Below are 24964 nucleotides of genomic sequence, written 5' to 3'. Positions count from 1 at the left end.
CACATTAGAGAGGGCTTGCTCGCGCTATCCGAAGAGGGCCTGCTCGTGCTAGAGACAGCGTGCTCTTGGTTGTTCTGGCGTGAACAGACGAGCATAAGATTTATGTTTTCCATCCCAGCATAACACGTTGTTATTTTGTTTCACATGCTAACAGATATAGTCTAGATTTCACCACTTTACGATCACTCGTTTTTCTTTTTTTTTTTTTTTTTTTTTCTACAAGAAAGAAAAAAATGCCTGTGGCCACGGAGAATGGGGAGAAGAACAGCGGCGATGGTGGCGGCAAAAAGGAGACGCCAATGTTCAAGTGCATCTGTTATAGATGCAGCTGCGAAGAGGAGTCCGAGGATGAGGGCAACACGTGCATAATGTGCCTGCTTCTCTGCTATTGGGGCGGCCACCCTCGCAGAAAATTGAAGAGGTCGACATCTTGTCCCGCTGCTGCTGCCGGTAAGCGCTGAGCTTTGGCATCAACAGAGATGGATGGCGGTAAACAGCCGCAGATGTTGGTTGTTGGTTGTTGTGGCGTTGCTGGAGGAGAACAAGGGTTAGGGTCAATGGAAAGTTTACGAGAGAGGCCGTGCACTGACACGTGACTCTGTGCTTTGCCTGTTATCCACTATCTCCGAAAAGGCTTAGCGTAATCTGGCGGCTGGTTGTCGCGCGCATTGAGAGGTCGAACATTTTGGGAGCGCAGTCAATTGTGCCACTTGCTTCAACTCCATCCTCCAATTCCAAACATCAACACTCGACGACTTTTCTGCGGCCGATTGCGCAAACACGCGATTTCCGAGACTCGAATCAATCAAATATCTCGATAACAAACCAAAAAGAAGCAAATCGCAAAAATGGGCAAGAAGAAGCGCGGACACCCGGACATTGAAGAGCTCCTGGCCCGGCCGTGGTGCTACTACTGTTCGTAGACCCTGTCGCGACTGATTGTGATTGATTGGATTATTGTCTTTGGCTAACACTTCCAAGGCGAGAGAGACTTTGAGGATCTGAAGCTCCTGATCTCCCATCAGAAAGCGAAGCACTTCAAATGTGAACGATGTGGCAAACGATTGAACACCGCCGGTGGTATGTACTGCCCTCCGCCTTGAGCGCATCCATTCCTTGCCTTTTATCAGCCCGCACAATTGCTAATGTCATATTCATAGGTCTCTCTGTTCACATGAACCAAGTTCACAAGGAAAATCTGACCAGCGTCGAGAATGCTCTGGCTAACCGGCAAGGACTCGACATCGAGATCTTCGGCATGGAGGGCGTCCCTGAGGACATCATCCAGCAACATAACCAGCGCATCATCCAGAACTTCTACACAGCCCAGGCGGAGCGACAGGCTGCTACTGGAAATCCACCAAGGGGGCTGTCCGGTGGACAAGGTCCGACCAAGAAGATCAAGATCGAGACTCCCGAGGAGATCAAGAAGCGGTTGGCAGAGCATCGCGCAAAGGTTGCCGCTCAAAAGGAAGCGATCGCAAATGGCACCCCCCTCCCAGTTGTTGCCCCAGCCAATGGCCCAAGTCCATCTCAGGTTGTACGTGCCATTCCAATTCATTCTGTGCACAGAGCAGTGCTAACCTACCACTCCCTCAACAGGCTTCTCCTTTCCCTCCACCGCAGCCAGGTTTCCCATATCCTGCAGGAGCCCCAGCATACCCTCCTGTTGCTTACCCCCCCGGGGCAGCCCCTGGCGCTTTTGGCAGCCTCCCGGCGAGACCTCCAAGTGGTGGCCCGATCCCTTCGGCACTCCCGCAGAGACCTTCTTACCCGTACCCCGGTGGTGTGGCCCCTCCTGGCTTCCCAGGTGCTTCACCAGTCGACGAATCTGCGGCCAATGCCGGTAGAGCACCCGGTGGCGATGATATCGATCAGCTGATAAGGATGGCTGAGGCGGGCATCAAACCGGCCAAGAACGGAGACGAGCAGCCAGCCCCGACAGAGAAGAAGAAGAAGGGGATGCGGATGGTGTACGATGACACCGAGGTCAGTCCCGAGGAGAAGATGGCCTTGCTGCCAAGATATCGGTGGGTTGAGGAGGCGGCGGCGTGAACTGTTGGTGTGAAGAGCGTTTGGATCAAGAGATTCGTTGATGGCTTTCATTTGGCAGCTGCGATTCGGCCATTGCGGAAATTCTCGAGACCGGCATACACCTTGAACCTCCAGCTGCACTTGCAGCTGTATGTTTTTTGTTGGGTCTAGAGACGTTGGGAATGGGCGGGCTTGTGGGAACTGTTAGGTACGTTCCCTTCTATGTATCAATCAATTTAAGAACAGAAAATGGCATAGCGCGTTATGATGGTTTACATATGCCGACTCAAAGTACTCAGTTCCCAACGTGATCATCCGCGCTACGCGAGCCTGGTGTTTGAGGGTGAGTCTGCCATTTCCCAGGCTCGTTGCTAATGGTGCTCAGGAGAGGAAGTTTATGAATGCATCTACCGACCGAGGTGCACATTCACCGGTTACTCAGGTAATGTGCCCATCAACTTTGAGCCATCAAGGGTCTCTTACTCGGGATCCGGACCGTGGCCCAGCTCTGATGTCAACTTGGTTGCCATTGAGCACAATGCAAGGAGGACGCATCCATACTACATACCGGTGTACAACCACATACACAAATCCGACAAGGCCGTTGGCAAAGTCGTTCGACACCTCCACCGTCGCAAACAACACACCAGCACACCCGACGTGCCCGATTCAGGAAGTGATGCCTCAACAACAAGCACCTCCACGGTCCACCTTGTCGATCTGGACCATTCATAGGAGCAGCTCGTCGGCATCGGATGCATCACATTCACCACCGGCCCACGAGTGAGCCCGGTAACTGGTGTCGTCTTGCCATTTCCGAAAGGTTAAAATGGTTGTCGATGTGAGCCAAGACATGGAATTGGCGGCTAAACGCCCAACGTCACTCTGCGAGTCCCGCCTCCCCAACCCCACAGCACCACCTCACGTCTCCGCCTCCGCCTTTTCCACTCAGCCGTCCGCCGTCCGCCTTCTCCAATTAGTTTTCACATGGGTAACTCTTCATTGCTTTAATATCCTCCCGTTTGTCGATATTTCACAACAATTAGCAGTATGGGATTAGGCTCCCGAATTAGAAATGAGGACCCAGAGTCCATGTCGAATAAAGCATCGAAGTCCCTACCACTTGTTCAGCTCAATTTTTAGCTTTGTTGACCCGTCTCCAATTTTCTAAGAGGATCTACTCCCCGCCATCCCCTCATGAGCACATCTCAACTCAACATGCATAAGGTACTACGACATATACCTTGCTTCGCTCCTGGCTAGCACTCCCCCACCTTTTTGTCTTACGGGCTGCGGGAATAACCTTCTAGAAGAGCGGTGCCGAGGAAAGCCGTTGGCCCTAGGAACGGCGAACGCACTTCCGCCTACCATTGCCAAGTCATTTGATCGCGGTACTCGAGTGGCTGGCGAGGACCTTGGTGATGTCGTCGATGTCTCCCAGGGCTTAGCTTGCGAGTTGCAAGTGATCTCCGCTCATGATTCCTTTTACCCGCCATCCCGTCGTCACCCGGGTCTTGGGAGGTCTCTACCATATTCTTGGCTTTCCAGCGCTGGTATTTGTCCAATATCGAGTGATGGCTAGAGGCGAATTACACCACGGGTAGTTTCCAATAGTGATCGGTTGCACTCTTCTGCACCGGTATACCATTTTACCTTTGGAGGGGTAACGGATACGACCTCGCCATGAGGAGGTGGCTCGTGGGTAATCTATTTACCCAGGAAAACCGGTCAACATACCCCTTCTGGGCCATGCGAGGCCATGTGGTTTGCCATATTGCCTCCCAGTGGAGCGTTCGGTGCCTTGCATATCCAGGAAGCTGGGTATATTATATCGTGTACGGTGTACCTTCCCCGGGAATGCCTCGCCTCTCCTGCTTGTTCACCTATCTCGATCTTGTTGCCCCTTTTCCTGGGTGTAGCTGAGCAATCCCGGTCTGAACATTACGCTCGTCATCCAAGATGTTCGCTACGGGTGTGAAGGGAGCCCTTTGGCTCGCCTTCAGCTCCGTGGTGGCAGGTCTGGGCCAGGAACGCATTATTTCTCCTAATGCCACTGGTTCTGTTCTCCAGATTGCCGGCGGATCTGTGTCTACGGGCCAGATTCTTGTGGCTCCGGATGAGTACTGGGGTGTTGTCCGTGCTGCCCACGATCTTGCTCGGGATTTCGGCAGGGTCACGGGGATCAACTACACGGTCAGCAATGGCGAGGCTGGCGCGGCCCCGATTACGTACACGTATAACCCCATCAACAACAAGAACAACACCTTTGTGAGTCGTCAGAACAGCTCGAGAAATGAGGGCCTAATATACTGACAAGGTCACAGTTCTCTACCCTGGGCACAGCCAACTTCACCGGCCCAGACTTTTCTGACCCATCCCCGGCCGACACTGTCATTATTGCCGGCACTATCGGTCACTCGGCCATCATCGACGCCCTCATTGCCTCGGGGGCCGTCGACGTCTCCGAGACGGAGGGCAAGTGGGAAGCATTCACCAGCCAGGTGGTCGAGAACCCCATCCCAGGCATCGCCAAAGCCCTGGTCATCGCCGGCGCCGACCCCCGCGGCACCATCTACGGCATCTACGACGTCAGCGAGCAAATCGGCGTCAGCCCGTGGTACTTTTGGGCCGACACCCCGCCCAAGAAGAGCAAGAACCTTTATGTCATCAAGAACAAGAAGGTGCAGGGTTCCCCCACAGTCAAGTACCGCGGCTTTTTCCTCAACGATGAGCAGCCCGCTCTCACCAACTGGGTTGCTTCCCACTGGGAGGATACCCCTTACGGTCCTGGTTACGGCCCGGCGTTTTACGGCCTCATCTTTGAGGTCTTGCTCCGCAACAGGGCGAATTACCTGTGGCCTGCGCTTTGGGCGACGATGTTTATGGTTGATGACCCGGGGAACCAACCTCTGGCGGATGCGTTTGAGATTGTGCTTGGGACGAGCCATACCGAGCCGTTGATGAGGGCGCAGAATGAGTTTGGGAAATTTTACCCGTTGCCGTGGGCGTATAATGAGAATAATGAGACGATTGATGAGTATTTCCGGTATGGAGTTCAACGGGCGAAGCCTTATGCGAGGAACAGCTTGTGGACTGTGGGGATGAGGGGGACGGGGGATACGCACATTGAGGGGTTGGGGGTTGAGCACATTGTCGAGATGTTGACCGTTTTGGTGGACAACCAGCGGAAGATTATGGCTGAGGGGCTCGAGGTGGAGGATGTTACTACTGTTCCTCAGGCGTGGTGTTTGTACAAGGAGGTCATGACGTATCTGTTTGCGGGGTTGGAGGTTCCGGAGGATATCACACTTTTGTGGGCGGATGATAACTGGGGGAATGTGAGGCGGTTGCCGCTGTTGAATGAGACGGAGCGGTCGGGGGGTGCGGGGGTTTATTATCACTTTGATTACGTGGGGGATACGAGGAGTTACAAGTGGATTAACACGAACCAGCTGAGCAAGACGACGGAGCAAATGCATTTGTCGGCGGCGAGGGGGGCGGATAGGATTTGGATTGTGAATGTGGGGGACATGAAGGCTTTGGAGGTGCCGATCAGTCACTACTTTGATCTGGCGTATGATTACAAGAGGTGGCATAAGGATAGCACGGAGGAGTGGGCGAGGTTGTTTGCTACGAGGGAGTATGGGCCGAAGCATGCGGTGCATATTGGGGATATTTTGGAGAGGTATGGGATGTTGGCGGGGAGGAGGAAGTTTGAGTTGATCGAGCCGCATGTGTATTCGCAGATCAACTACGGGGAGGCGGATGCGGTGTTGTATCAGTGGGCGGAGCTGCACAAGGAGGCTCAGGCGATTTATGATGATCTGCCGGTTGAGCAGCAGCCGACGTTTTTCCAGACGATTCTTCACCCGATCATGGCGGGGGAGATCGTCAACAAGATTCAGATTGGGGGCGCGAGGAATATGTTTTACTCGGGCCAGAAGAGGAACGCGGCGAACAAGGTCATTTCGGAGGTTTTGTCTTGGTCTTCGGAAGATGCCAACCTGACGAGGAGATGGGACGCGCTGTTGGATGGAAAGTGGAAGCATTTCATGGACCAGACGCATCTCGGCTTTGATGGCTACTGGCAGCAGCCCATGAGGAACACCCTCCCTGCTATGGTCCACGTCCAAACCGACTTTGCTTCCCTCGCTGGCCACGTCGGTATCGGTGTCGAGGGCTCCAACGCCACCGTCCAGGGAGACGACAAGTACCACCCCAACTCGGCCAACCAGCTCTCCGTCCCAGTCATGGAACCTTATGGCCCCATCACCAGGTACTTTGACGTCTTCTCCCGCGGCACCCAAGACTGCGCCTGGACCGCCTCCCCCTGGCAACCGTGGGTCAAGCTCTCCCAGTACAACGGCACCGTCGGCCCCGACACGGCCGACACCAGGGTGTACATTACCATCGACTGGGCCCACCCCCAGATCAACTCCTCCACCGTCCCCATCAACGTCACCACCCCCTGCCGCGGCATGGACCGATACGGCTTCGGTCTCCCCCGCGTCAACGTCCCCGTCAAACTCCGCTCTCTCCCCTCCAACTTTACAGAGGGTTTCGTCGAGTCGGACGGCCACGTCTCGATCTCGGGCTCCCACTTCAAGGCCATCATCCCCCCCAAGGAAGAGTCGGAATGGAACCGCAATAACGTCACGTACGAGGTCTTCCCTCACTTTGGCCGAACTGGTTCAGGTGTGGGTATGGTGCCCCTCAACACGGAGAAACTTACTGTTGAGACCGCCCCGGCGTTGGAGTACGATGTTTACTTTTTCAGCAACCACTCGGCTGCTAATGTCACGCTTTACATCTCCCCGGCGCTGAACTATCTAGGTGATTACAACCCGCTTGAGTATGCCGTGGCGTTGTACCCTAAAGGGGGAGACGAAAAGGTGGTGAATGTGAGGCCTGTTGGGCCGACGGTGGGGACGGGGATGCCGGCTGGGTGGCAGAATGCGGTGGCGGATCAGGTTTGGGGTGCTAGGGGACGGTACACTACTAGTATTTTTGAGGTGCCGAGGGAGGGGGCGTATACGCTGAGGATCTGGGCGTTGATGCCGGGGGTGGTGGTGCAGAAGGTTGTGATTGATGTGGGAGGGGTGAGGGAGAGTTATTTTGGGCCGCCGGAGAGCTTTTCGGTAGGGAGGGATGAGGTTGGGGGGTATAATGGGACGACGATTTTGAATGAGGTTGATACTATTGGGGGGTGGAAGGGGGACTCGAAGGGGGGGCATGGGCATTAGGGGGGGTGTTGGCTGGTGGATTAATGGTTAAAGATGACATGAGTATATGAAGGGGAGCGGGGATGGTATGATTGTTTGTATACGTAGTTGTAAATGAGACCTACTCGAAGTCATCTTGAAAAGGCAGCTGTGAATTTGGTCTAAGTGAAGCCTCAGGCAGTCAAAACAAGCAATTGGCCCCAAGTGTCGTCAGGTGCCCAGCGGTGCCAAGGCGCTTTGTGCCTGAAGCCGGCGGGGCCAACATGGGGCTGGTGCCAGCACAGACTGCACTAGCCACGTCGCCGTGGAAACCAAATAGTGGAGCGTCCAAAACAGCCAGATGCGCCAATCAACAGCCGCCTCAGACACCTAAAGGAAGAAACGAAGCCAGGACCGGGACGTCATTTCTTTCCTTTCCTTCGCTGGAGTCGCCTGTCTTTCCTTCTGGGAGTCTTGCGTTCGACAGAGGCAACGGTGCCTTTTCTTTCCTTTCCGCTCTTTTCTTGTTGGTTTAACTTTATCTCGTCGCATCACATACACCCACCCACCACCACACACCGCCAGAACGAGAAACTACCGAGGGGCCTTTGTTGACGGCTTTGTTGTCCCACATTCTGCCAGGTCGCCCGCGCTGCGAGGGCGGCTGGCATCCAGAGGGCCCAGGATGGATCCCAATGCCTCGTCTATTATGGTCGCAGGTAGGGCACACACCGGAGGGAAGAGTTGGTGGGCTGGGTGTTTGTTTACCTACTGACGGGAACTAGTGCGAGTGCGACCTTTCACCATTCGAGAAGCTGCGCAACTGTGAGCATATCTGGCCCCTCCCTCGAGCAGCCCGAGTCTCGAAACTGACAAAACTCCCCTACAGAGTCAGGAACGACGATAGCACAGTATTTCTTGGCGATGGCTCCCTCGCTGCGGCTCCCACTCCCAAACTGCACCAACGTGGGCTCAGATCAGTGATCAAGGTCGTCGACGACAGATGCCTGTACGTGCCAACAAACATGATGATAGTCTACACTCGAGCTTACCACTCTGCAGAGTTTTCGATCCGCCTGAGGACAACCCTGTCCAAAAGTTCTCCCGATCAGTCGTTCCCCGCGGAAAGAAGGTCAAGGACCAAGTCTTTGCTTTCGACAGAGTATTCGACGAAAATGCGACGCAGGCCGACTTGTACGAAGGAACAACCAGGGGGTTGCTGGACAGCGTTCTGGACGGATACAATGCCACGGTATTTGCCTACGGCGCCACGGGCTGTGGCAAAACACACACCATCACGGGCACGCCTCAGTCGCCGGGTATCATCTTCTTGACAATGCAGGAGTTGTTCGAAAAGATTCAGGACCGCAGCGATGAGAAGCACACCGAGATCACCCTTTCTTACCTCGAAATCTACAACGAAACGATCCGCGATCTGTTGGTGCCGGGCGGGAGCAAGCAAGGGCTGATGTTGCGCGAGGATTCGAACCAGGCTGTTTCGGTGCCCGGTCTCACCAGCCACCGCCCGAACAACGTGCAGGAGGTTATGGATATGATAGTGCAGGGTAACGAGTATCGCACAGTATCGCCCACAGCGGCCAACGCCGTCTCGTCCCGATCCCACGCCGTGCTCCAAATCAACATCGCCCAGAAGGACCGCAATGCCGATATCAACGAACCACATACCATGGCTACTCTCAGCATCATCGATCTTGCCGGAAGTGAGCGCGCCAGTGCTACCAAGAACAGAGGAGAAAGACTGATCGAGGGTGCCAACATCAACAAGTCACTCCTTGCGCTCGGCAGCTGCATCAATGCGCTGTGCGATCCACGAAAGAAGAATCACGTTCCCTACCGCAACAGCAAGCTCACACGTCTCTTGAAGTTCTCTCTTGGTGGAAACTGCAAGACGGTCATGATTGTGTGTGTCAGCCCGTCGAGTGAGCACTTTGACGAGACCCAAAACACACTCCGATATGCCAATCGCGCAAAGAACATCCAGACCAAGGTCACCCGCAATGTCTTCAACGTCAACCGCCACGTCAAGGACTTTTTGGTCAAGATTGATGAGCAGATGGCCATGATTAATGAGTTGAAGGCGCAGCAAAAGGATGCCGAGAAGATCTTCTTCACCAAGTTTCAAAAGCAGATGGACAAGCGGGATGGGATTGTCAAGGAAGGAATTGCCAGGCTGCGTGCAGCATATGAAAATGCGGCGCAGGAGAGGCAGGAGAAGGTCAACATGATGAAGAAGCTCAAAATCTTTGAAAGAAGGTGCGGGCTCCTGTCAGCGTGGATTGCTGCTTTCGATGCTGTGTGCGATTCCAGGGGTGACGAGGATGCGATGCCGTCCAACTTGTCGGCTATGCGCAAGACGGCGCACGGGGTTCTGGTCGAGCTGGAAAGCAGCAGACATCATATCCGGCAAAAGATGGAAAGGTCAAACTGGGAGAGGGCGTTGGATTCGGCACTGCACCACAGTCTCGGGCAGCTACCAAAGGGCGACGGGATTGCTGACACGTCGGAGAGAGACACGTTGACACGGGAAGCCGAGTCACTAAAGACTGCATTTGTGCGGGACGCTTACTGGGAAGTATTGGAGCAGGACAAGGCCGGTGATGTGGCTGTGCTCCAGGTCCTGATGACGGCTCAGTTTGAGATTCTGTCGTCGCTGTCTGAGACGCTCAACATGAGTGAGGAAGAAGCCATTACTCACGCCAAGGGGATTATCAGCCGTCTCCTGGAAACCGGATACTCGGCAGCCTCCCACGTCGTCAAGCCGGACGGATCCATGATGCCCGTCGAGCTGTTCCCTCCCACCAAGCGCGGGACCCCCAAGCGTAAGAAGTCGCTCAGCGTCCACAACCTCAAACCCATCCCGGCGCCCCTAGGTCTGGCCGCACTGTCGACAGCGCAACAGCAGGTACTTGTTTCTCCGATGAGAGCTTCATCCCCGAGACGCCGTAAGGTCGGCACCGCCAGGAAGGGTGTGTCTTTCACGCCTGTCAAAAAGAAGAACTCTGTCCGCTGGCGCGATGACGAGACGGAGGATGGAACCCTGGCTGACTTCGAGAAGACGCCCCAGAAGTTTTCTTCCCCGGCCGAGGCCTCCCTTATCGATACCACCGAAAAGTCCCTTCCGGCTCCTCCCCCGGCTCCCTCATACCTCAACCACCCGGATTCGCCGCCGCCCAAGGAAGCCCCAGCCCCGGTTCCCGCACCCACAGCCTGCGAATCTCCGAATGATGACGACTCAATCATGTCTCTGCCCGACGTATCGACCCTTCGTGTCAGCAAGCCCTCGACGAACCGATTCCAGGCTGGGTTCCTTTCCAAGTCCCGCACGTCACAGATTGGCACCAGCTCACCACCACCGCCTACCTTTACGTTGAACTTGACCGGATCGAGCGATGTCGAGGATAAACCGTCGCCGCTGCGCAGCATTCCCGTAAGTAGAGCAGGCAACAGCTTGTCGCCTCCTCAATACCGAAGTGTGAGCCCCAAACTTTCCAATAATTCCATTCTTTCTACCCTGCAGGAGAATGAGTCTCCACAGCCGCCACAGCCCCAGCGCCTGTCGCCATCGGGCATTTCCAGGTTACCGAGAGCATCGCTCGGCTCGGGTTCCGACTCGGAGTCGTCCACCCTCGACCCGCTGAAGATCAGAAGTGCTCTGCACTCGCACAAGCGCAAGGAGCGCCTGTCTCTGATGTCTGGCACCGCCTCTTCGAACGCCAAGCGCGTGTCGACAGTGGGGTCAGTATCGGGACACCGGGCATCGCTGTCGTGCTCGGGGCCAGCCACATCGGCCGCCGCATCCAATGGCATCTCGCGCCATCGCCGCGGGAGCGCGGAGAGGAGAAGGTCGCCGCCTATCAGCTGCTCTCCCCCGGGTAAGGGAGGGGAATTGTCGTTTTTGAGCCTGAACAGCGCTGTTGCTTCGGTGGGGACGAACGGTAGGCTCACGCAGGGCCAGGCGAGGAGGATGAATATGGGGGGTGGTGGCAGTTTGAGGAACAAGGATGGGCCGGGGCATAGTCCGGGAAGTTCGAGGGCTAGGCAGCCGGGGCCGGCGTTTCCGGGGATTGATGGACTGCCGGGGATTGGGGATGGGAAAGCTAGAAGGGTTACCATTCAGGCTTTTTCGGGACAGGCTCAGGATGGGGGGACGAGGACGGGAGGGGGGAGTTTGAGGAGTAGGCCTAGTATGGTTTGGCGGTAGGGGGTTTGCATATCACCGAGGGGGATTCTGTTTGGTGATTGGGAGTTTAGGAGTTTTGCTTGTTGATGAACCAGACCGGACTGGGTACAAAGTTTGAGGGTGTTGATTAGTTTGAGGGGCATGGGACGGGTTGGGGTGGGTGTGTTTCTGTGTTGTATCAACATGCGCACACTATTGCATTATTGCTTTGCGAAGGGGGATGGTTTGGGGTGAGTAATTATTGCTTATTTTGGGTTGAGGGGTGGCGTTTGTTTTATGAGAGAGCAAGGGTTGATGATGAATTTGTGTATGGTTTATGGGGTTGGGGAGGTGTAAAGTAGATGATATATGAAGTTTGAGGTTTGATGATGATGCTTGTGTGGTGTTGTGTGTGTGTTGACTTGTAGTTAATGTTGAGCGCATTTGATTGGTGCATACATTTAACATATTTGGGAGGTGACACCGCACTGCATCGGTGATACTTTTTACATCATGAGATTGGTTTTCCAGATGCTTGGTCTGTGGTTGTTGTTGAGACTGCCGAGAACCAAGAGAAGCAACTCGGACTGACTCATACCGAGTACTCCACAAATGCATGCGGATGGAGCCCTTCGCCGCCATCCACCCACCCACAAAAGTTGAAGTTTGGAAGAACGAAAACACAACATAACAAGGGCCGCTGGTCTAGTGGTATGATTCTCGCTTAGGGTTCACCCTACAGCATTGCTTGCGAGAGGTCCCGGGTTCAATCCCCGGGTGGCCCCGACCATCCTCCCTTAGGGAGGAACTCCTTTTTGGAGGAGTTTTTTTCTTATTTTTGAGAGATGGTGATGTCCTGTTGCATTTTTTGGGGGGTTTTTATGGAGGCAGACTTGGATGGTGCGAATTGAAGGGTCAGATAGTGCTGCTCTCGATTTTTCCTTTCAGCCTCAAGTTGGTGGGGAGCTAAGCATTGTCGATTGATATAAAGACTGGGGAATATTCGGACTAGGTGCAACGGAGTCAATCAAGACCTCATTCATACAACGAGGTTTGTCACTAGCCGCCTTAAGCTATTGGTTGGTTCATCAATCATAATGAGGCAACATGTTCTTTCGAAAACGCACGTCAAAGGCGAGGACCTGAATGAATGATTCTTAAAAAGAACATCAATACGCATACGGCAAAGCACCCTGAAACCGCCCCCGCCAGTGTAACATGTCAGCTCACTTACACTAGTAGAGGCGTCAAAAGGTCCAAGGTGAACCGTGCCACAAGAATTGGTTCAGCTTGCAAGTTTTTGCAGGCTTTAGTTTGAGATATCTCAGCTCTGTAATTTCGAGTATTTCAACTTGTAATTGGAGATGCAGCTGGAATGTTGTTGGCGTTAATTGGTTTTTGATAGACCCAACTGTGCCACAACGGCGCCTTTTTGGCAACTTACACTTGAATGTGGAGAAAGGTCACAAAGTTGGTGTTGACTAGCCGAGACATGGATCGGGAATTTGACTAGCTGGCTCAGAGGCTGAAAATGATATCTGGGACGATGGATTGGCTCACCAACTTGTCGAGAGGATTGGTGTTCATGAAGGAGGTTCTGGGCTTCTCATTTCGTGTACTCGGCACATAGCCTCGCCGCTCACCAGTAAAGACACTGAGAAGTTGAATGGGGCCATGGATGTTATTCGCCCAGTCCCGTCATCACTCAGAGCTAACCATCAACCCTTGTGCACTCACCACAACCTCACCCGCCCCCCTCTCATAGCCCTTGCTTCACCCCCCGCCTAACAACCTCCTCCAACCCCTCCTGCACCCCTACAAACAAATTCAACGCCTGCACCAACTTCCCCTCCGCCCTCCCCCCTCCGCCCTCATAAAAGCCATCCTCCCCCCCCCTCATCCCCCTCTCTTACAACCCGTTCCACCTCCCTAACCCTACCCTCATCCCACCCCCCCCTCCCCCCAACCCACCGTCCCACCATCCCCACCGTCGCCCCCGTCCACCCCTCCACCTTCGTCCCCGCCAGCACCTCCAACAACCCAGGCGAAATCGTCAAATTCCTCACCCCCGCAAGCTGCATCACCTCCTCCACCGTCACAAAACTCGCCGCCATCACCTCCGTCCTCCCGACCCCCCTCCTCCGGAAATATTCCTGTATCACCCCGCAAAGAAAAAGGGAGTTGTTCCTATCCGGGTCGACGTACCCTTGCTCAAAGTGGACTTTTAATTCGTTGACATAAGGGGCTACATACCGGCAGGAGGACGCAGAGGCGAGGATGGCTTGTTCGAGAGAGAACAACGTCGTGGCGAGGGTGGTGATGCCCTTTGCTTCGAGGTGTCGGCATGCGAGGAGGCCTTCGTGGGTGGATGGGATTTTGATGCAGATTCTACTGGGGGAAAGGGAGGGGGAGAGGTGGGTGAAGTGGGAGTGGACTCCTATGCTGAAATCAGTATTTGAGCGTTTGAGGGAGGATGTGGTAACACGTACGTTCTGCGTTTTTGATAGTCTTGGCTGTCGAGTAAGCTAGCTTGGGGTTCGTCTGGATGTGCAGACGGCCGGTGATGTGAGGAGCTATCAGGAGGGCTAGGTTGACCATCTTGAGGGTGTTAGTCTCTATTGCGGGAAGGGGGGAAAGAGAGGGGAGAGAGCATACCATGAGCTCGACGGCGAGCTCTTCGAGGGTGGCGTCGGATTGTTTGGCAAACATCCAGTGGGCTACCTCGATGGACTCGTGTATGAGTTGCTGGTAGACCAGCTTGCCGTCTGAGTCGAGTTTGCTGAGTTCATTGTATGCTATGGCCTATCCACATCTTTGTCAGTACGATTGGTGGGATGTTTCCATGTTGAAAAGACTTACTTGATTGGAGGTGCAATCTACAAATGGGCCGAATCTGGAGGCGACTACACAGGGGAATCAGGTCAGTGAGAATGTGTGTTGAGGAGACCTGGGATGTTCACCTTCGGCGTCAAGAGTGTCACAAGCAACGGAGCTAAGTCCCCTGAGCTCATCGAGCAGGCTAGTCATGATTGGGTTCGGGTGCAAGAGGGGGCGGACGTGGGGGTGGAAATAAGGAGTCGGTGATAATCAAGCAAGTAGTTGGACTTTACAGAACCTAGCCGCGAATATTGATCATTCAATGAAGTTGTTGACGACAGCAAGTCACTAAACCCAGCCAATCTTGACAGTTTCGGGTATATTTTCTGACAAACTGGATGAGCGGGGAAAGTGCGTTGGCAAGCACCAGACCAAAACCAGTGATGACGTTCGGGTTGCAGCCGTAGTGCCGGATGCCGCTCCGGGGGCCCCCGCAATTTGCGGACCGAAGACGGACCCACCCTCCGGAGCTTCGGGCTTCGTACCCGGACGCAGGCATCAAAAAAGAAATGTCGAACAATTAGCACGGCATTCGAGATCCCGAAGCATTGCCATCTTGGCAGGAATATTTTTGTGGCGTTCGGCACTTGTGTTGTTGCAGAATCCGAGCTCGCTCTCAGGTCCTCTCGGAAGCTTTCTAAGTGACGCCCAGATCCGAACTGCCGGGATTGGTACGACCAGGCCTGTCAAAAAGCCACGGGCTGGGCCAGCTGGGCCATGTAACGCCAGATCGCTGTTGGGCCGTGATCGTAGGCCGTTGCTGGGAACGGGAGCTGTATCCGCTTAGCCAGCCGCACTGTGGTCGGTCTCGGATGCGATGGCCCTGCGACATACAGACAAACAACGGGGTCTAACCATCATGGCATGATGATGATGATGGAATACCTAGCAAGCAGATGATGATCGCGCGCATCTTCCTGTGCTGTGTTTCCGTCAAGCTGGCAAACCGGACTCCTGGGACCAACTGTTTGGACTGTGGATGGAATTCCGAGATTGCTGTGGTGCGATTGGCGGTGTAGACGCTGTTCATTGTTTTCTCCTGAACTCGGAGTTGAAGGATCAAACTGCATAACGGGTTCATAACTTCCGGACGCGCGGCTAAAGGCAGGACCGAGGGGGTGTCTGCTTATACACCTCTGGTTTCCATCGTAGGCGCATTCAGCGGCCGCTCGGGTCTTGATGGAATTGTCAAAACGTTCAGCATCAAAAGAGATGACGTCGATTGTCTGTTCCAGGTGAGGCCCAAGCTCCCAAACGAGCCACAGTGAAAGCTAACGTTGCGGGGCGCAATCAGCCACATCAGCTGCCACACAACCGCTTGGCGCGCGGGCCAAAAAATACTAGCGAGCCACTCACGCTGAAGCTGGAGAGGAGCTGGTGATCGAGTTTCACCCAAAAAGGTCCAATTGACGGCGACGATGGCGATGCGAGCCGGCACCTGAACGACGATGCCACCGCCAATACCCGGTCTCAGACTCCGGTCTGGTGTTTTCGACAACAGCGTGTGCTGGCAGTGCACCAAGCGCGCCCTCCTGAAAGGAGGAGCCGAACGGCCTGTCCCGAACTACCCCGCGAGGTTCTTTACCAGGTCAACACAACCGCGCAACACTACCCCCCTACGGACCGGCTACTTTGTGTCGAACGGCCTCTTGGCTCGATTCAATGGCACCAATGTAGCTCCGACAGCATCGACGCCCGATGTGACCGACACAAGCACCTTGCTTCCCCACCGGAGGCGGCAAGCCGAAAGACGAAATGCCGCCGTCCTGGCCGGAGCCGGATCGGGCGGCTCATCTGCTACCAGCGATGCCCCGACGGCAACAATGGCGCCCGACGCCTCGTCCCTTCTCGCTGCCGCAGCAGCCCAACATCCAGCCGATTCCCTCCGACGAAAGCTATCATCTCTACTGTCACTCTCGAAACCGCGGTTGACAGTCTTGGTTGTTCTCTCAGCCATGGTCCCCTACGCTTTATACCCCGTCCCGGCCTTTCTCTCCACAGCCGCGACTGCCACACCCTCCCTCTCACCATTAACCCTCCTCTTCCTCACAACCGGCACAACCCTCTGCTCAGCAGCCGCCAACGCGCTCAACATGCTCTACGAGCCAGACACCGACGCTAAAATGTCCCGCACACGAGCGAGACCGCTGGTCAGGAGGTTACTAACCACCAAAGCGGCCGTCTTGTTCGCCGTCGGCTGCGGCGCAGCAGGCACACTGGCTCTCTACTGGGGCGTCAACCCTACCGTTGCCTTCCTCGGCGCGAGCAACATTGCCATCTACGCCGGCATGTACACCCCGTTAAAACGGCTTTCCGTGCTCAACACATGGGTAGGCGCCATTGTAGGCGGTATCCCACCTCTGATGGGCTGGGCTGCCGCTGCGGGTGAGAGCGCGACGGCCGATGGGACGTGGAGGGAGCTCCTCTTTGCGAGCGATGGCTCCAGCTTGGGAGGGTGGCTGTTTGCCAGTTTATTGTTTGCTTGGCAGTTTCCGCACTTTATGCCGCTGTCGTGGGGCATCAGGGAGGAGTACAAGGCTGCCGGGTTGAGGATGCTGGCCTGGACGAACCCGGCGAGGAATTCGAGGGTTGCGCTGAGGTACAGCTTGGTGTTTATTCCTATTTGTCTTGGGCTCTGCGCGGCTGGGGTGACGGAGTGGAGTTTTGCTGTCACGAGCGCGCCGGTCAACTTGTGGCTTGTTGCCGAGGCGGTCAAGTTTTGGAGGCATGAGGGGCACAAGGGGAGTGCGAAGGGGTTGTTTTGGGCGAGTGTGTGGCATTTGCCTGTTGTGATGGTGTTGGCATTGGCGCAGAAGAAGGGGATGTGGGGCAGGGTGTGGAGGAGTGTGATGGGGGAGCCCGAGGAGGATGAACTGGAAGAGTTTTACGATGAGGAGGAGGAGTAGGTGGTTAGTTGTCTGCCTCTTCAGGACTGGGGATGGGATTCGGGAAGGCCGAATGGTGCCCTGGTGTAGAAAGCTCGAGGACTCTTTAGAGAGTTTATTGTAAGATTACCTGATATGTTTTTTATATTTTTCTTCAAAAAGCATGGGCACGGCGTTTGTCTATGTTGACTTTCTTCTTTGCATGATCGATCATCTGTCAGATGTGCGGGCGGTGACAGAACGGGGTCTCCGTTTGTGGTCAAGAAGCAGAAAACGCGATGATGGGTTCTGGATAAGGTAGGTCGCAGGAGGGGCTAAATGTGTAAGAACTCAATCTTGCCTCTTCCTTTGGGTCTTGTGTGTTGCTGGGGCAGTACATCTCGGGGACCAACAGCTGGATGTTGATGCCAGAAGCCCGATTATGTCATTGTTGTTCTTCTCGGGGAATCCTTCACCTTGGTCAGCAAGCGTATCCGGACTTGACCAGCTTACTTTTATCTCTGTCCCGCCGCTGGGGAGTGAATAATCCCGATCCTCGCGATCTTTGCCTTCCTTCCCTGGCGCTGGGGGGTTATTCCCCGCAGTTGATGTTTCTTGACCAACCAGTCTCACACCCGCCTGAGGGCCGGGTTGGATTCACTCAGATACCCGCCCGCTGCTCATTATATTTTTGAGGTTACGAGATATGACTCGCAGCATGCATTGAATGTGTTATTTCCCGTTTGGTGCCGTGCGGAGCAAGTAGCCCACCACCGCGCCGCCGCCATCTTACACTTGTGTTGTTTCGTTTCGAGGAAGACATTTGCCATATAGTGATTCCTCACCATTACGGTATTTTGTCTCATCGCCACACATGAACACTGAACTGAACTGGAACCTGAGTTTACATCCTGACCAAATGCCCGAGATACCGAATCTTTTGATGTAAACACCCCTCCCCTCCCCCCTGTCTCTCCCCCGTGCCACCGCCTCACCTCATCCATCAACAAACCTTGCCGTTTTCCACAACAGTCAACTTGTCCCAACTGAGCCTTTTGCTACGTGCGTACTCCACACACACTGGTCCACATTTCCAAATCTGAACTCTGGTACCAACGTGCAACCGTCCGCGCCCCCGCCCACCAACGGTCGTCGCTGTTGCACCCCCAACCTGCTTCTCAGCCGCTCTCAGCCGCTTCGTCACCAAGAACCCCCACCACAATCGACTTACACCTCACCGGTTCTCGCCAATTATTGCGGGAAACCACCCGCGTTAGATACCAAAAAAAGTGATCAAAACATAACAATTCTTCATTTCATTCAAATCTCTTCCTCCCATTATTCCATCCATCCAATCCATCCAATCCATCCCCTTTTTCTTCTCTATAGCATATAGCATGACATGATAAGTAGGAGTTAAGACAAAGGAAAAAGTGATGACTATGAGGAAAAAAGAAAAATGCCAAGGAATGGTGTGGTATCTGATAGAGACAGAACAAGAGACAAGAAGAAAAATCCCTCCGATCCGGAACCCAACGCCTTGCCAAAAGATGAAAAGGTAAGTAGAAAAAAAAAGGTAGAAGAAAAAAAAGAAGAAACAGTAAAGCCCGAACCCGACCCCGATCCGGAACCCCAATTCCGAACTCACCCAACCACCCCCCGAACGCCTTTTTTGAAGCCAAACCCCCGACCAAAAAACTCCTTATCCCAAAAGGCAAAGAGAAAACCAAATCACTGCTGCTGCCCCCGATTAAGCATAGCATCAATCCCCATATCCCCAACGCTAGGCAACCTCCCCCCGTGTCCCATATACGGACTCGCCCCTTGACTCTGCCCCCCATTCTGACTCTGCTGCTGCGTCTGCTGCTGCCCACCATACGCCGTCCCCGTGCTCGACACACTGTTGCTGTACCCGTGCCCATACCCCGTGTGATGCCCATAACTCTGATGATACTGCGGCATGCCCCCATAGTGATGCCCCATCCCATGCCCGCTGCTCCCGTTGCTGCTCGCCGCGCCGGGAGTGCTATGCGCACCCGTAGACCCCGTAGTTTCAGGAGAGGAATAACTCTGTTCCGCCACATCGTCGATAGGAGTGAGAGCCCCGAGCCCAATGTCATCGTCGTAGCTCGAAGGCAAAGGTTGGCCAGTCTCTAACCTCTCACGACGGGCGTAGGCGCGGGCGTGGGATTGGATGTTTTTTAGGCCGTTGGACATGCACTTTTCACTTGTCAGTATTGGAACAAGCAAGAAAGGGAGGGGGAAAACACAAACCTGCATCTCAACCACGTTCCACTTCTCCCCACACCTCGCCGCCAAGGGCTGCCAAATCTCCTTGCGCATACTCATGTACTCTTTGCACAACCTCTCCAGCTTCCTGTTGTCGAAATCGTTCTGTCCCCTCCTCTCCATCAACCTCTCGTGTCTCTTCCTGCAGGCGTTCCCCGTCTTCCCCGGGAAGGCCTCCCGCTGAATCTGGTTCCAGTTCTTGCCCATCGCCCTCAGAGCAAGGAGGGTGCGGTCGTCTTCCTGGTTCCACGCCCCCGAGGAAGCGCGGTGCTGAGTGGGAAGGGTGCCTCCTACTGGCCCGCCCATGTGGGGTGGTTGGTGGTGGGTGGAGATCTGCAGGGACGGGACCGCATGGCCGACGGGGTTGACAGCGTAGGGATCGTACGAAGCGGCCATCATGGGGTTGCCGCCGGCGGTGGTGGTGAGGTCCGAGTAGAACCCGGAGAGCTGCCGGGTGGGTTGGTAGTAAGACATTGTGTCGGGCGCCGATGTGACGTCGGGGTAATGGTAGTATGTGTTGTTGTTATTGGCGTTGCTTCCGCTGCTGCTTGGTGCCCGAGTCAAGTTGGGCATGCTATGTTTTTCGCCTCCTCGGTCCTTATTGGTGCGGTGACGATCTTGCGTTTCTGTTTGGCCCGGGTCGAGTGTATTACCTATCAGGCGGGCTTCGTGGGTCTGTTTATGATGTTGTAGTTGTTGTTGTCGATAACAAGAAAAGGTAGGCCGGCAACCCAGTTTGATGATGACAACAAGGAGACGATGATGAGGAAACTCTTCAAGACCAAATGAGACCAGAAAACCAGATGAGACCAGAGTAGGAAAACCTGACAATGACAAAATGAACAATGGAGAGGAAAAAAAGAAGAAAGGGGTCGCGGTGAGGCGGGTCGAAGGGCTCGAGGACTGAATGACTGGCTAGAGAAGGCCGGCCGAGGAGAGAAGGAGAGGCGGTCGACTTATAGTATCTCAGGCTCAAGATGGAGACCGGAAAAGAAACAAGGGTGGAAAGAGAATAAGACCCAGGCTTTGATCTCTGGTTGCCAAAAAGGGAAGGGCACCCAAGACCGGGGTAGGAGATCTGAAACGAGCAGTATAGTGACAAGAAAGCTTGGACTGATGAAACTACGCATCTGTATCTGAAAGACCTTGATGAGCGGCCAGCGGCCTCTGCCAATGGCTGATGGGTTTCGAAATGGCGTCTGTTTGAAGAGCGGGCGGCTACCAAGCAGACCCTGTGGAGCACGCGGAAGTACTCGTAGGGCGGTTAACTCGAAGAGGACCTGGGGGCTAGACAGGGGGTTGGGGGTTGGGGGGTCCGTGGATAAGGTGACAATAGAAGAGAAATCACCGGCCACTGGCGGCAGTAAGGACAAGAGACAGGACGAAGAGAGAAGGTAAGAAAACGCGAGATTACACTTGCAACGGTGATGAGGTGTGTAGGTAAGGTAGGTAGGTAGGTAGGTGTCGAGGACCCAACAGGCTCTCTCTCACCGTTCGCTTAGGGCATGGTGCGGTACTGTGCCGTGACTTCGCCAGCTCTCGTAGATGCAGCGAGAACACAAGTATCTCGAAGAAGAACATCCCAAAGCGGGAATGGCTGTTGTGGGGTGCGGGAAGCGGAAGACATGCAGGCGTGTGCAAAAAATAGTACCAGCATCCAGAGAGCGGCTCGTAGGAGTTTACCGCCAGCCTCGTGCATACGGTACCCAAGCCTCCTCTCGCCGCACTCGACATCCATCATGGTTTTGCGTAATTGCCGTCTCAAGAGAGATGGATATCAGTCAGAAACAACAACGGAATCCAAAACCAACAAATACCACCTACCTATCTTACCTTACACTGCCCGTAAACAAGGAAAACACCGGACCTGATAATGGAGGCCATTGATGGCCTTGTGAGGAGGCGATCAAAATCCGGCCGGGCGATTCTGCGACTGGCCGGCTGGTCTCACAAGGCCCAACAGCCGGTCCTCGAGAGTGTCCCGGAATCCCACCGATCGGGACTGCTCACCAAGAAGGCATCGAGAAAGGTAAACAATGGCATTGAGCTCTGGCGCGCGACAGGCGGCAAAAGAGCGTCTCGCGAGATTAGAGCGGCAAAGGAGATTATCAGGGACTGAGCATCTGTAGCGCTCGGTAGCAATGTTACAATCGGAAGCAGAAGAGCAGCAGCCGTGGAAAACATCTTTGACGTAATTCGGCCCGGCAGCGAGGAGAGGTGATGTTGGTGGGTAGCCGCGGGGTACAGCGCCAACGTGGAACCTGCGACACGGTGGAATTCAACTGGCGAGCCAGTCAGTATGGACTGCCATCTGCTGGAGGCGTGTTGTCGGCTGTCAGTAGACGAGATGACACGAAATAAATCTGGCTCTCAGAAACAAAAGAGCTGTGGGATTGGCTGCCTTCTCCGGGCAATTGATGAGAGGAAAGAGACGGACGGGGACTGACGGGACAGAGGCGCGCGTCAAATTGCTTGGAAGATCGATCTTGCGGGTAGCGAGTGGGGCTTGCTTGTCCAGGCGTCCTGCCTTCCCGCTCTAATTTTGGGAAGGCGCACGTGCTCCGGATCCACTGGCTAGGTGTTTATTGGCTGCACAAGATCAGTGATCCCTGTCGGCGGCAGGAACAAAGCTGCAAGGGACGATCATCACCGTTGGGAGCATCACTCACTGTAGCATTGGGGGTTGCACAGCGTTCACTATCAGACTGCCATTGATTTTTGCGGCAGAATTGTTAAGGATTTTCCACTTGCCCCCCCCATCCCGTCTTTCATGGATTTGGGGTCCAAGCTTCTTCCTCGTCAAGATGCGATGCTTTGGCAGTTGCGACCCCCAAATTGTCTCTTGCTGTTTGAAGCACCCACAACTTCTTACACAGTATTCCAAAATCCGAGGCATGATCGTAAATTGGATTTACTGCCCAGCAAAATGCAGACAAATCATCTCATCTCATCTCATCTCATCAGGCCCTGGCTGCCCAGTCGTTCTGCCTCTTTGGCACCTACCCGTCAACAAAGACAACATCACTCCGCCTCATTCTCGTCTCAACTTTCTTTTGGGCAACTCCCGGAATACCATTTCATGTAACCTCACATGTGAGTAGTTCCGGGACTTGGACTCGTCAAGGCGTACGAGCTCCATGGGAAGGGGAATTACACACGCCTCCGGGGAATATTTTCCAACTCAACCCAGCGGCGCAAGCATAACAGGAGGAGGCAGAACACCTTGTGGTAACCACCCTTCAACAACCCCACCAACTCTTTTCATCGCTGCCAAATGCTGACTATGCCCCTCTCTTTTACGACATACCGTAGTCACTCCTTCTGCCCCCGACCTACATACATCTGACCCAACCACACCTGCATAGCACGGCAGTTGACGGAACGGCCAAAGTCAAGACCCGGCCTGACAGAGCGGCCGGCCCTAAACGTTTTTGTTTCGAAACTTTTTGACCTGGGCGAGACCAACGTCGACCTCGGCTGCGTTTCTGGTCATCTTTGTCAATCTCCCGCGTGATACCAGATATGCGTGGGAGAGCTCGCGGTCCCGTCATCTTTTTTTGGTTTCCCGCAACCACTCGGGCTGCCGGCCGACGACCGTGACTCCTGCACTCGGGCCCGGCCTGCCTTCTCGAACCTGTACTCACCAACATCCTGTGCGACCATCTCGAGAGTTTCCGTTTCACCATTCGTCTCGTGAGTCTAGCTTCTGAATGGATGCTCGCGCCGCAATCTTATCAAGATAAGGCCAGGAGATAAGATCAATCCCGCACACACCTTTGTTGGTTCGAACCCTGCCTCATCACATCCTTACTGCCATCCTCTTGGACTAAACCCCGGCCGGCACTTGGGTTTATTTTGGTTCTGCGATTACGCCAATGAACCAACAGAGTGGCTTGGTATTACATATGTAATCAACTTGACATGAGCTATGCCAGTGCAAGACTGTACAAGCAGCTAACTGATGCGAAGTGGACACCGGCCCGGTCCATCGGCACCCCGCCGGGACTGGTCGCCGGGTGCCGGTCACACAACCCCACTTTGAACCGGCCGGACACCGGGAGCAGCACGGCCATCTGGAAGCTGGAAGGGCATTCAAGCAGCACCTCATGCTTGTAACAAGAACCATCTCGCCTGGTTCGCTAATATTTATCACAGCTGTGTCTCTTGTCAAACTTGCAGTCGGTAGGTATCCAAAAAGACTGCACCATCATGCATATACAACGTTCGGCCAGCCATATGGTCGATACAGATCTGGCACTTGCAGCATCTCAATCGTCGTTTCATGATTCATACTATTATGCATGAGCTGAATATCACACCCGGCAGTCTGGAACTTGGTGATATTGACACTTTGTCGGCGGAAATAGACTGGCCACTGTGACCCTTCTGCAAGTTGGCACCTGTCATCCATACTTCCAAACATTGGCGAGCGGCGCGCAATATTCACTTTCCCCTTCTCTCCATCCGTATGCCATGACTAAACGCAGTCTTATGTACTCTCTGTTGGCTTCGCCTCTCTGGGCACTGTTGGAACAGGGTCATGCAGATCAGCTGAGCCTCGATGATGATTGGCTTTATCTCGAGTCTTCTCGCCCAAATCGGTATCAATTTTCGACTTCACAACTGAGAGTCTCCAACGTGCACTGCGAAGCCACCGATGGTTTCCGGGGTGAAACCTTCACGAGAATTATAGGTCTCTTGACCTCGGTGTCGGTCTCGGTCCCAGGAGTTTCCCAAGGCCAGTCTGGTTGAGGGCTGGCGGCCTTCACACCTACTACTTACTTTCTCACCTCACCTGCGTGCTACCCCTCATTTGATGTTTCGACTTTTTATAGACCCCGCACCACCAACATGACGGGCAGATTCAGCTCACCGATGCCGCGGGCAGGCATAGGTCATCCGGGGTATCGAGGTGATCAAGAATCGGTCTTGTCAAAAGTACAGTCCCGTCTTCACTGCCTTTCCAATCCAGGATGTCGGCAAGCCTCGGCCGAACGTCTTTGACATCTTACTTGCTGCTCCTGGCGCTCCATGGCGGGATAATATTCCCAGACCTCAACACTGGCTCGGGTTAGTTATCCCCGAAGAAGACAAAAGACAGGGGGCTCTTGCTGACAGAACAGACAAGAGACTGGCCAAGTGCGCTAACGCAGCGCGCCGTTAAGCCACCAAGCCACCCGCACGACTCAAAGCAGCTGCCGTTCGTCATCGTCTCCCCCCACAAAACACCAAGACGCCACACATCACGGCAAACTCCTTCTCTTATACCGTACAAAGAAGAGGACGAGTGTGTGTCTGCCGTCGAACCAAGATAACCGACAGAGAAAGAAGGCCCGATCGATATTGTCAACGGCTTTTGCCCAGCGAATGACAGCGTTTGGTCCCGAGAGCTGTCCAATGGGCTCGCGGCGGAAGTTGAAGCAAGCAGGCCAAGCATTTCAGGCTAAAAACCACACAAGTGCTTGTTTCCTGTGCTACTGTGTGGCATGACGGGCAGTTGCCGCGCGAGCGAGAGGGAG

At 54.4% G+C, this 24964-nt stretch overlaps 8 protein-coding genes and 1 non-coding gene across 9 annotated transcripts; 6 read left to right on the top strand and 3 right to left on the bottom strand.

The window, feature by feature from the left end:
• Window positions 1–233: 233 nt before the first annotated feature.
• On the top strand, window positions 234–461 carry QC764_511505 (uncharacterized protein; the record flags this gene model as incomplete). Its single annotated transcript, XM_062948368.1, has 1 exon — window positions 234–461. One exon carries the CDS (start codon window positions 234–236, stop codon window positions 459–461), a length of 228 nt encoding a protein of 75 aa, XP_062799716.1.
• A 197-nt stretch (window positions 462–658) lies between these two features.
• QC764_511510 (uncharacterized protein) lies at window positions 659–2055 on the top strand (the record flags this gene model as incomplete). The annotated part of the gene is made up of 4 exons (XM_062948369.1): window positions 659–915; window positions 982–1080; window positions 1161–1540; window positions 1603–2055. Exons 1-4 carry the CDS (start codon window positions 849–851, stop codon window positions 2053–2055), a joined length of 999 nt encoding a protein of 332 aa, XP_062799715.1. The 5' UTR covers window positions 659–848.
• A 1938-nt stretch (window positions 2056–3993) lies between these two features.
• Window positions 3994–7277, top strand: QC764_511520 (uncharacterized protein; the record flags this gene model as incomplete). The annotated part of the gene is made up of 2 exons (XM_062948370.1): window positions 3994–4302; window positions 4359–7277. 2 exons carry the CDS (start codon window positions 3994–3996, stop codon window positions 7275–7277), a joined length of 3228 nt encoding a protein of 1075 aa, XP_062799714.1.
• A 361-nt stretch (window positions 7278–7638) lies between these two features.
• KIP3 (tubulin-dependent ATPase kip3) lies at window positions 7639–11895 on the top strand. Its single transcript, XM_062948371.1, has 4 exons — window positions 7639–7954; window positions 8021–8060; window positions 8125–8244; window positions 8298–11895. The coding sequence occupies exons 1-4, from the start codon at window positions 7921–7923 to the stop codon at window positions 11455–11457; spliced, it is 3354 nt and encodes a 1117-aa protein (XP_062799713.1). The 5' UTR covers window positions 7639–7920; the 3' UTR covers window positions 11458–11895.
• Window positions 11896–12109: 214 nt separating this feature from the next.
• On the bottom strand, window positions 12110–12200 carry QC764_0086400. Its single transcript has one exon. It is a non-coding gene; the product is annotated as a tRNA-Pro (tRNA).
• A 974-nt stretch (window positions 12201–13174) lies between these two features.
• QC764_511535 (uncharacterized protein) lies at window positions 13175–17471 on the bottom strand (the record flags this gene model as incomplete). Its single annotated transcript, XM_062948372.1, is given in 7 exon segments — window positions 13175–13321; window positions 13329–13852; window positions 13905–14013; window positions 14071–14217; window positions 14275–14318; window positions 14376–14571; window positions 14582–17471. Coding segments are annotated over 6 exon segments (1038 nt in total). The 5' UTR covers window positions 14443–14571; window positions 14582–17471.
• Window positions 15351–17198, top strand: COX10 (Protoheme IX farnesyltransferase, mitochondrial; the record flags this gene model as incomplete). The annotated part of the gene is made up of 2 exons (XM_062948373.1): window positions 15351–15527; window positions 15767–17198. The coding sequence occupies exons 1-2, from the start codon at window positions 15472–15474 to the stop codon at window positions 17196–17198; spliced, it is 1488 nt and encodes a 495-aa protein (XP_062799712.1). The 5' UTR covers window positions 15351–15471.
• Window positions 17472–18488: 1017 nt separating the features above from the next.
• On the bottom strand, window positions 18489–21930 carry QC764_511550 (uncharacterized protein). The gene is made up of 2 exons (XM_062948374.1): window positions 19431–21930; window positions 18489–19376 (listed from the first exon to the last, which is right to left on the bottom strand). Exons 1-2 carry the CDS (start codon window positions 20016–20018, stop codon window positions 18888–18890), a joined length of 1077 nt encoding a protein of 358 aa, XP_062799710.1. The 5' UTR covers window positions 20019–21930; the 3' UTR covers window positions 18489–18887.
• A 344-nt stretch (window positions 21931–22274) lies between these two features.
• On the top strand, window positions 22275–23201 carry QC764_0086360 (uncharacterized protein; the record flags this gene model as incomplete). The annotated part of the gene is made up of 3 exons (XM_062940863.1): window positions 22275–22673; window positions 22811–22933; window positions 23185–23201. Exons 1-3 carry the CDS (start codon window positions 22583–22585, stop codon window positions 23199–23201), a joined length of 231 nt encoding a protein of 76 aa, XP_062799709.1. The 5' UTR covers window positions 22275–22582.
• Between the last annotated feature and the right edge of the window lie 1763 nt (window positions 23202–24964).

Source organism: Podospora pseudoanserina, chromosome 5 (genome assembly GCF_035222485.1).
Source record: "Podospora pseudoanserina strain CBS 124.78 chromosome 5, whole genome shotgun sequence".
Lineage (NCBI taxonomy): Eukaryota > Fungi > Ascomycota > Sordariomycetes > Sordariales > Podosporaceae > Podospora > Podospora pseudoanserina.
The sequence above is the reverse complement of the archived record's forward strand: the minus strand, read 5'-3'. Positions and strand labels throughout refer to the sequence as shown.

Bases quoted from the DNA above. Each gene is read 5' to 3' on its own strand.
- KIP3 (XM_062948371.1), top strand. From the start codon at position 7,921: ATGGATCCCAATGCCTCGTCTATTATGGTCGCAG. The intron at 7,955-8,020 runs GTAGGGCACACA...GACGGGAACTAG, and splicing joins CTCGTCTATTATGGTCGCAG to TGCGAGTGCGACCTTTCACC. The intron at 8,245-8,297 runs GTACGTGCCAAC...ACCACTCTGCAG, and splicing joins GTCGTCGACGACAGATGCCT to AGTTTTCGATCCGCCTGAGG.
- QC764_511550 (XM_062948374.1), bottom strand. From the start codon at position 20,018: ATGCCCAACTTGACTCGGGCACCAAGCAGCAGCGGAAGCAACGCCAAT. The intron at 19,377-19,430 runs GTTTGTGTTTTC...ACAAGTGAAAAG, and splicing joins GGAACGTGGTTGAGATGCAG to TGCATGTCCAACGGCCTAAA.